Source organism: Quercus robur, chromosome 2, assembly GCF_932294415.1.
Source record: "Quercus robur chromosome 2, dhQueRobu3.1, whole genome shotgun sequence".
Lineage (NCBI taxonomy): Eukaryota > Viridiplantae > Streptophyta > Magnoliopsida > Fagales > Fagaceae > Quercus > Quercus robur.
In genome coordinates this window covers 55537360-55548646 of record NC_065535.1, presented here as the reverse complement: position 1 = coordinate 55548646, position 11287 = coordinate 55537360, and the positions used below count along the sequence as shown (strand labels likewise).

Below are 11287 nucleotides of genomic sequence, written 5' to 3'. Positions count from 1 at the left end.
AACTTTGTGTATCAATATGAGCAAGTTTTGAACGCACATTATCTTAAGGAGAAAGAACAATATGTAAAAACAAAAAAGATTCAATGCCAATTTTGAAAACAAGTTACAAGATGGAAGCAGAGGCGGCAAAATTTTTTACAAGAAAGATGTTTATGAAATTTCAAGAAAAGTCATTTTGTAATAAAAAATACAAAGCATCCAAATATCATGAAGAAGATATATGAGGTGGTAGCTCATGGGAAAGAAAGTTCATTTTATGAAGTGTCACTTGATATTGTTGAGACAAAAACTATTTGTACACGCCATATGTTTGAGTTTGTTGGAATCATTTGAAAGCATATCCTTGCCCTTTTTGTGAAGAAATCTCTTGTGCTCTTTCTTCCCTCACATTATATTTTAGAAAGATGGACAATTAATGCCAAGAAACACATTGTACATGACATATCTGGTGATGTCATATAGGTGGAGCCACAAATTTCTTCTACCTTGATGAGAAATAGTTTGATGCTTCAATTTTTGGAAGTTGCAAAGGCAGGGTCATAGTCAGAGAAGAATAAAAACATCTTGGACAAACTTTATGAAAAGTTCATGAGGAGCTTCTAGCCATGCAAGATGTTTGTGATGTTGATGATTTAGGAAGTCCTAATAATACTTCATTAAACAATCAAGTATTATCAAATCGTCTAATTACTTTGCAAGATGCTCCACATGTGCCTTTGAAAGGAAGGCCTAAAGCTTTGAGACAAAAGCATCCAAAAGAAAAACAATCGAAGAAGAAAAGAAGATGTACCATTTGCAAACAAACAGGCCATGTGAGAAGTAATTTTTTGTCACATAAGCATTCCAATTAATTATATAAAATTATTGATTTATTATATTAATTTATTATTTAAATTTTTGGTTTATAAAATTACTTCTTGTAAGGATGTTGCAAATACAAGCTTAACACCACACTGAGAGTCAATGCATCAACAAAGTCAAACTAAGATTATTTAATTATAATATATTCAAGGCGTAAATGCACTTTTAATCCTTACATTTTGCACTTTTTCCATTTTGGTCCCTACGTTTTATTTTTACCACTTTTAGTCTTTAAACCAATTAACGCGTGGTATTTAAGTCCTTACTGTTAGCTAACTAATGAGAAAAGCTGAGGTGACAGACAGAACACCCTAATAGCTGATGTGGCGCTGATGTGGTGATTAAAATATTATTTGGCATTTTTATATGCCACATCAGCATTTTAATTTTTTATAAAATGCCATGTCAGAAAATTTAAACAAAAAAAAAATTAATTAAAAAACAAAACTTAAATTAACTAAGCGTATTTCTTGTCTTTTATTTTTATTGCTTTCATTATTTTTTCAGAAGAACATGTTCATGTTCTCTATGTTCTTCCCCATTATCAATCTCTACCAAAGAACCAAACCCCAAACCCATATCTCCAGCAAAGCAAACTTTGGCCTTCAAACCCATATATTTTCTTGGCAAACAAACACAAACACAAACACAAACAAAAAAAAAAAACAAAAAAAAAACAAACAAAAAAAAAAAACCCAAATCACCACCACCGAATCAAAGAACATGAACATCAAATCCAAGCAAAAGAATAAAAACCCAACAACTAGTAAAGCAACACCATCGAATCAAATCTTCCAAAATTTCCCAACAACCACCAAAGCCTTAACATCGAATCTACAAAAATTCAAAGCTAAAAACTTCCAAATCAACCTTAAAGAGAGGAAAAGAGAGACGGTGAGGTAGAAAGAGGTGTGAGAACCACTGAGCTCGGCTTCACAACCATTGATCTGGGCTCCAGTACTGAATCAGTGACAAAGGTTTCGTACAATAGAGCCATAACTACACAGAAACAAAACTACTAAATCGATGACTATGGTGAGTTATCGTCAAATTTGACGGTGGCGGAGACCTCATCTTTGTGGTGAACCTTCTCGATGGGTTTTCTTTCTTTGACGGCAGTAGCGACCTCATCACTAAGTTTTGAGCAAGTTCAACAGCGATGGAGATGAGATTTTGAGATTGGAGAGAGTTTGGGTTTGAGAGAGATACCATCGAGGGTGAAGAGAGAGAGAGAGAGAGTTAGAGATAGGGAAAGTTTAGAGATGTTTCAAAATCTGATGACTGATGAGGTTAAAGAAAAAGAAAAAAGAATTAAGGCTAAAGAAAAAGAAAAAGAATTAAAGAGATAATGATTTTTGTTTTTTTAAGAAATAATTTTAATTAAATTAGATTTAAGGTTTATTTAATTTAATTTCTTTTTTTATAGATTTTCTGATGTGGCTTTTTTAAAAATTAAAATGCTGACGTGGCATATAAAAATGCCAAATAATATTTTTTAATAATATTTTAATCGCCACATCAATGCCACATCAGAGCCACGTCAGCTAATAAGGTATTCTATCTGTCACCTCAGCTTTTTCAGTTAGTTGGCTGATGGTAAGAACTTAAATGTCATACGTTAATTGATTTAGGGACTAAAAGTGGTAAAAATAAAATGTAAGGACCAAAATGGAAAAAGTGCAAGATGTAGGGACCAAAAGTGCATTTACGCCTATATTCAATTTCAAGATAATACATATCTTTAATGATACTTTCAAAAATAAATTTTTAATTTTTTAAATTAGGAATCTTCGATAGCAAGGTTGAACTATTAGTCAAAGCAAATACATTGTACTCTACAAGTTTTGTATAGGTATATGATGTTTTTTTTTTTTTTACTTAGTATAAATTGTTCTATAATAGATTTTTTTTTTTTTTATTCTTTTTGTATTTGTCAATCATCTTTAATTATGACTCTTTGCCAACTATGACATATCCTTCTACATCATCATCTACTGTGCATATACATCCCAACCAATCATTTTTTACAGTATGACCACTTATTGTTTAATTAGAATATATTGAATTTTTTTAAACTATGCTCATTCTTTTCTTTTTTTATATTTGGTTGTATGTTCTTTTATGTAGAATCTATTACAACAATTCCAAGAAAGTTGATGTACAAACTGTGATAGGTGTATTCACAATCATACAATCCTCTTTTTTGTATATTAAACTGTGATAGGTTTTATTATAGATGAATATATTTTCAATTAGAAACTTCCATAAAAAATTGTAACAAATTTTATTTCAATATATATTTTCAGTCATATGATTTTTTGTATATTGGACTGTGACAGGTTTTATTTCATGTGAATGTATTCTCAATTAGAAACTTTTATTAAAAAAAAAAAATGCGTTACAAATTTTATTTCAAATGTATTTATAATCCTATGGTCCTCTTTTTGTGTTCTGAATCATGGCAGGTTTTATTTCAGATAAACTCCACAATCTTAAACAACTGATGTTTGGCAGCAAAGAATTACGAAAGGATGACAAGTCTATGAATATGTTGATGATATCATCTTTATCGCCATTATCATTGGTCATGTTGATTTTGGATAATTGACATATGAATAAGTTTCCAAAAATCAATCGCCACGTTGAACTACTAGAAATATCAAGTTTGATTTCCCAAAGTTCATGTAATGACATCATTTATTTTGGCTTTCTCATACACTGTTCAAGTAATATAACCTCAAGTCTAAATATGATATGGCTGGGATTTTCCTAAAGATAGAAAACGGTTTAGGACAATTTTTCTATTGCTTATTATTCCTCTAGTGTTTAAATACAAATAATCTTAAAGAAATTCAAATACTAAGGAAATTCAAAGACAAATTCAAATACAACTATATCTAATCATCAGCAATTCAAATATGGATATTCAAATGCAACAACTATCCTCATATGCTAAGCATCTCATGCAATCTCCTTGCTAATCCACTCCACCCTTCAAACAAGTCTTTCCCACCTTCAAACATAGCAATATAAAATAGTTTCTTCACTTGCATCTTTCATTTTGATCACTCAAGTGCTTTGTAGTACTAAAGTTTCATTTCTTGGCCAACAGTAGTATTCAACAAAAGAAATGGGCCAAAATCTAAGACATGGTTGGTAATTAGTAATTACTACCCAAAAGTACATTTTTTTACTTCAAATTTTCATGGATTATGAGCTTCTAAAATACTGTATGGAGATGATCCAATCTCTAAGCTATGCCAATAGGGCTGCTGTAAAATGATGGCCCATTTGTGAGATTCATCGCTTCCATCAACAAATTACAAACACAAATTTACTTTCATTAAAGAAGTAAATATCTTAAAATTGAAAGGATAACCAGGTGAACTAGCATTACCATCAGCTATTTTTCTAGGGAGAAAAGGAATAGAAACTGACAATGGTAGGCAAAAAAAGGTTCCAAATCTAGTTGCTTTTAAATTGTGCATAATTTATGCAGAAAAAACAAATTCAGATTCAATTTAGGCAAGAAGAAAATTATGCGTAATCTATATATGTTAAATGACAATCATCTCCAACACCTTATGCCATGGACTTGAGCATTAACCTATCATAGGAGAGCCATACACAACAAACAGGACAACATAAAGATATAATGAATTGCATAAAAAATTAAGTTTCAAAAAACATGCCTCAACACTGGCTTTTTCATAGATTCTGACCTAGATCCATCCTTAAGAGCTATAACACGCCAAGTGCAATATTTGGCTATAAAAGACAAAAGTATGGGCAAAAGAACAAGTTAGGTTCCCAACAAGATACTAGAGACAAGAAACTATAAGCTAGGCAGGGTCATGCATCTAAGCCTTAGATACAAAAATAAATAAATAAATAAATTGTAATTACCTTATAGACACAAAAAATATATATATATATATATATATATTTGTAATAAAAAAATGCCAATTAATTACCTTATAAACAAAACATAGTCAGGTTCTTATGCGCAGTTACTAGAAACATAGCACATATGGTAGTGCAGTACCTCCAATTCAACTTCTTCCTTTTTAACCAAAAATAAATTAAGTTACACAATTTTTATACATTATTTCAATAAGCTGGTAATTTACACAAATCCCCTACATTCAAGTTTGTTTGATTGAAGGTTTGTTTGATTGATCAAAAATGATATAGTCAAAATCCAAGCTTTAAAAATTTTAGTAGTAATCTAAAGACTATTTAGACTTATCAAAGAAAAAAATATCCAATCTCTTCAACAAGAGAAAAATGTCAACCAATCAAGCATTTTTACAAACAATTTAAAGGCAATCTTTCAAGACGTCAATCTTATAGACAAATTAAAGCCTATCAATTTGAACAAAGAAACTCATTGGCAAAACATAAACAAAAACATCAAAAGATCCAAAACAAATAATTAATGGATATTGGCAACTAGGACTCACAATCCCAATCTCTGCAATTCAATTCATCACAAGCATATGTAAATTAATTTTTCTTTTAAGAAAAATAGGTTTAAAAAAAAAACCATTTAGCTCTGTAATTTACAATTAGTTTTGAATTTCAATAAAGACTCAGTAACATATACATCAAACGGTTAAAAGAGATGTGAAATACAATTTTCGTTCCTAAAACTTGGTCCAAGTTCAAATCAAAACCTTGTAAGAATGTGGAACTTAATTACTTTCAGTAACATATACATCAAACGATCAAAGCATGCCCTCTTTTAAATCCCCTCTTTCTATTAATTTTATTGTACAGGCAGCCAATTGCATATCACGAGGTCATAGTTTTAAGACTTGGTTTAATGTGGAACTTAATTACTTCTGCGGTAAGTATCAAATCTTGTAAAAATCTTTTTGATTTAAAATTTTCTATTCGTGGTACTTTAGCCGAAGTTCAGTCGGTGGATTCTAGTTTAAATTCGTGGATGCTCTATATATTTCAACTTCAAAGCATAGTTTTAACCTAAAACATCGCTGCCCCCATTGATTGTTTTGCTTCAGTAATTACCGTCATAGTTCTTGTTCTAAAACCATGTCAGGGCCGAGTGAATGGACTTGGGAAGAAAATAAAGTGTTCGAGTATGCTCTTGCAATGCACTATGATTTCTTCGAAAAAGGTGAGTGGGAGAAACTTGCTGTGTTGATCGCTACCAAAACCCCTACTCAAATAAGCTCACACTACACACATCTACTGGAGGATATAGAGTCAATTGAATCTGGTCTGACACCACCCCCACGATTTCAAGAGAAAAGGAGTGATGACAATGGTGGTGGCAGTGATCTTGAAGAAGGAGAGGGATCTTCTACAGAACTTTGAGTGATGACTAAGTTCATGTCTGTCACTGTGGCAGTTACTGCTACACCGAGGGTTTTTTTTTTTTTTGGTGATTAATTCTTAGTTGATATTGCATGGGCAAACTAGGAATGAACGTATTATTATGGGACATTAATGTAGGTTTTTTTTTTCTTTTTCTTTTTCTTTTTCTTCCTTCGAGGAAGTAATAAGAATTACTTTTATTAATTGGATATTGGAAATTACTTTTCTGTTATGACATAAGTGTAAGAATTGAAGTACTGTTTGTTTGTTTGTTTGTTTTCTGATATTAGTTGATACGAAGGTGAATATATGCTAAGCTAAGGATCTTTGCTTGAGCAACAATCGCACTAGAAATATTAATCTATATCTCATATTGGAGTTAAGGTCTTGTGAAGTCGGGTTACAATGAGCATTCATTAAGTCAATGTTGCTTTAGACTTTGTATTGCTCCTTGTTATGTGGTTTGGGTTTAGTACAAGCAAGTCATAAATAAGTTTTACAAGTTAATTGGCTCAAATTACTATTTTGCCTTGGTTATCTATTTGGATTTTCTTAATGTGTAAAAAAATCTATTATTTGTTAAAAGAAGTAATTGTTGTGAGTTTAATAAATATAAAATGATTTTATGATACTTGAATTTTTTTTTTTTTTTTTTTTTAAATGAAATAGGGTGAAGAAATTGACTACCTATTTAATTGGGGTCGAGAAGTAAATTTTACCATTCTTAGAAGTTCGAAACCCTAATTCACATTATTTATTGTCTCTCCAATATTGCAACTCGAATATGAGATGTCGATTATATGTTTGGTGTGATTGTTGCTCAAGCCTAGTTCCGTATCAAATAATATCAGAAAAATAAACAAACAAATAGTACTTCAATTCTTGCACTTATATCAAAACACAGAAAAATTTTAATATCAAATCAATGTAATTCTTACATCTTGTTAGAAAGACCAGAAAAAAATTTATATTGTTATTCCATACTAATTCTAAAACCTACGTTCCTAGTTTGCACATGCAATATCAACTAAGAATCATCAAAAACTCCTTAGTAGCAGTAGCTATACACTACAAAAAAAGTTTTTAGTAGCAGTAGCTATACACTACAAAAAAAGCTTTTTTTAGCCATGTTTACAAAAAACGCGGCTATAGCTAACCTATAACTACCACAGTCCACAAACATGAACTGGCTCATCACTCAAGTTCTGTTGATGATCCCTCTCCTTCTTCAAGATCAATGTCACCACCTTTGTCATCACTGATTTTCTCTTGAAATCTTGGGGGTGGTACCAGACCAGATTCAATTGACTCTATATCCTCCAGTAGATGTGCGTAGTGTATGCTTATTTGAGTAGGGGTTTTGGTAGGAATCAACACAACAATCTTCTCCCACTCTCCTTTTTCAAAGTATTCATAGTGCATTGCAAGAGCATTCTCGAACACTTTATTTTCTTCCCAGCTCCATTCACTCGGCCCTGACATGGTTTCAGAACAAGAACCATGACGGTAATGAAGCAAAACAATCAATAGAGGCAGCGATGTTTTAGGTTAAAATTATGCTTTGAACTTTGAAGTTGAAATATATACTGCACTACGAATTCAAACTAGAATCCGCCGACATAACGTATGCAAAAGTTCCACGAATAAATCGAAAAGATTCTTACAATAGTTGTTACTTACTGCAAAAGGAATTAAGTGGCACATATTAAACCTAGTCTTAACCAAACTAAGACCTCGTGATATATAATTGACTGCAAGTGTAACTTTCTATTATTCAGTTATTCATCAATTTTAAAAGAGACAACCTTTGATCACATAACACACTCTAGTGCGTCAATAATGATTTTATGTAAAAGCTAGATTGGATCGAGGGTAAGGGAGGGAGGAGTAGAGTAGAGTTGGTCAAAAATAAACTTATTTCCGACCAATTCTACTCTTCTCCTCCTCAATCAAATGGACCATAAATCTCCTATCATATGAAGGGTTGAATATTGTGGTATCTCACAAGAGTGACTAAAATATTGAGTAAACTTAGTGAGACTATTTTCAAACTATTAAATAAGAAATTTACAAGTCATCAATAACTTGTGGAATACACCAAACCCAAAAATAAATAAATAAATTTTTAATGGAAAAGGTTAATGAATACGCTAAAAGCATTAGTTTATAAAATATTTTTAGAAACTTTTTATAGAAAAATAATAAATAAAAAATTAGTTTTTTACAGCTTTTTATATTTCCTATTAAAGTAATGTCAAAACTTTCCTTAAATAGTTTATTAACAATTGTCCTAAGAGCATGACAGGGCCAATTGTCCTAAGAGCATCCGTTAACTTGACACATTTATAATATCAAAGTTTTAAATTTTGTATTTTTGTTTGGTATACATGTGCATGTGAAGTATCACATGGAATAATAAAAAGAAGTGTCAGTGTTCAATATAACATAATTGGCCCAAACTCATGAGCTTATAAGTCTATTAACTATTTCATTATTAGAGACTCCCCAAGGTTTTCACTTCCCAACAAGTGATATCAAAGTCCATGGTGGTGTACACGACAAGGTGGCAGAAGTGTCAAGCATCCCCTTCATAGTTGAAGTAGGGACAAAGCGCGTGTACTTCTTACTGGTTCTCATCTGAGCCCACTAATAACATTACTTTTTTATTTACCAATAATCACTCACCATATCAACAATTTGTAAAAGTTTTTATAATAAAATTTATAACTCTAGCATTTTCCTTAATCATATTTTTCCGCATAAAAAAAATTAGATAATAGTAATTTATACAATTTCCGTGAGATTAAAAATTTTATAACACGTAAAATCTTCGTGAGAGAATTAATCTAATATACTTCACCGTGGTTCCCATTAAAATAATTTTCATTTACCCAAGGACAATCTAAACAATCACTAGGTTTGGGGGTGAAATGATACTCGAATTATGAAATTTTTTATTAACAAAAATAAACAACATTTAATAATCACAATATCATTTGTTTGTTTTCTTTATTTGATAATTATGCACAACCCAAATTCTATTTGTCTGAGCAACATCTCTTTTTCACATGCTAAGGACATTAGTTCATGCATATGTTAAAAATCAACAAGATAAAGCCAAGCATCAATCCAAAACTTCATGGTATTCAACCAAGCATATTGTCAAAAAACTTATGTTCAATCACTCGAATGCATGTTCATACGGTTTATGTATAACTTACCTTACTTACTTCACTGCATCAAAGCACCTATGTATCAATGCATGTTCATGTTTATATGCATGTTCATGGTATTCAATCAAAAACACAAACCCTAATCAATTATTTAATAAACAAACAAAACAAATTAACCTATTGACCCAGGACTTAAACATGTAAAAACAAGTTAAATAGAACCTAAACATGTGAAAGAAAACAAGAAGGCAGGAAAAATGGATCTGGGTTTCTAGACATAAGTGTGCATGTGCATACGTAGGGTATGCGTGCGCATCCCAACTAAATATGCGTACGCATGCATAAAGTATGCGCAGGTATACACGCCCAAAAATCTAAACCCTACAAAATAGAAAAGGAAACTAAACAAAACAAGAAAAACTAGCAACCTAATATGCTTCTAACACAAACACAAAGCAAACCTAAACTAGCTAAACATATTAAAGTAATAAAAACATATAAACCAACAATAAAACAAAGAAAAGTGAAGAGCCAAAGTTGAAACATTGACCTCAACACAAGAACTCTCTAGAGCTTGATTTGACCGTTCCCCTCAGTCAATCTAATCAACAACAAAACCAGCAGGTTAGTAAGCTTTAGAACTCAAAAGTCAAGAACAAAATAGGTCCCAACCAAGTAAAAAATTTACTTGAGGATGTTTTGTAAAAAACTCCCTCTTTGATTCACTATTTTCTAGTGAATCTTCTCTGTTTCGCCTCCTCTTGAAAAAAGTGCATTTTATGGCTTCTAGACGATATGGGATTCATTATACACGGAATTATGTGCAAAAAGCTTTTCTTTCATAGTTTCAGAACCTTAGATGCATGTGCATACTCGAGTAGGGATGACAATAGGGCGGGGCGGGTCCAAAGGATGGGGTTTTTGCCCCCACCTCGTATGGTTTTGTCTTACCCCATCCGCACCCCGCCCCACATGACAGGGAAAATTTTCTTGTCTCATCCCCACCCCTTAGGACCCTACAAAACCTCATCCCATCCCGTAAAACTCTACTTCTTGTTAACTTGCTCACAACTATTACAATTGTTTTTAACAAAACATGTTTCGTTTATAAAAATATACTTGAAATTACAAATAAATTTATCCCATCAAATCAAACTAATTTTTAGCAAAAATTGAATAATATTATTAAAATATTTAACAAGACAATATCACAATAAAAACAAAAATCTCAAAATACAAAATCAATGATTCAATAGTATATAAATTTGTTTATAATAAAGACAAAAGAAAATGTTAAAATTGGTACCTTATTTCCAACCTTGCTAGAGAAAAAAAAAAAAAAGAGACAAAAAGCCTTGTTGAGTAGAATAAAATAAGTTAATGATATGTTTTTTAAATAATAGGGTTTTAGTGTATAAAAAATTTACAATTTAGTCCTTATCAATGTAGGGCAGGGTGGGGCAGGGATGGGGTGGGGCAGGGCGGGTTGGGTCTAAAAAGTCTAAACCCATCCCCGTTCCGCCCCGTGGTGCAGGGCTAAAATCTTGCCCCATCCCCACCCCATCACCTTTGCGAGGCGGAGAAAACCAGCGTGGGGCGATGCAGGAAGGGGCGGGTCAAGCGAGGCGGAGCAAAATTGTCATTCCTATACTTGAGATATGCATGCGCATACCCTAAGAATGCGTACACATAGTTTGAGTGTGCGTGCGCATACACGTGTATGTGTGTGCATATACATGTATGTGTACGCACACTTAAGGTTTCCAACAGCCTTTCTTTTCCAAAAATAAGTTTATTCTTCCAAAAAAAAAAAAAAATCTTCCATAAATAAATCCTCAAGTTGATATTTACGAGATTAGGCCCCAAATCAATCTTGGGCCTCAAAGTAATGTCGTCATCAGGGAATGGGGGGT

General features: G+C 32.0%; 1 protein-coding gene across 1 annotated transcript; it reads right to left on the bottom strand.

Annotated features, from left to right (window-relative positions):
- Positions 1-7395: 7395 nt before the first annotated feature.
- On the bottom strand, positions 7396-7683 carry LOC126700796 (protein RADIALIS-like 4). The gene has a single exon (XM_050398984.1). The coding sequence runs from the start codon at positions 7681-7683 to the stop codon at positions 7396-7398; it is 288 nt and encodes a 95-aa protein (XP_050254941.1).
- Positions 7684-11287: the final 3604 nt, after the last annotated feature.

Bases quoted from the DNA above. Each gene is read 5' to 3' on its own strand.
- LOC126700796 (XM_050398984.1), bottom strand. From the start codon at position 7,683: ATGTCAGGGCCGAGTGAATGGAGCTGGGAAGAAAATAAAGTGTTCGAG.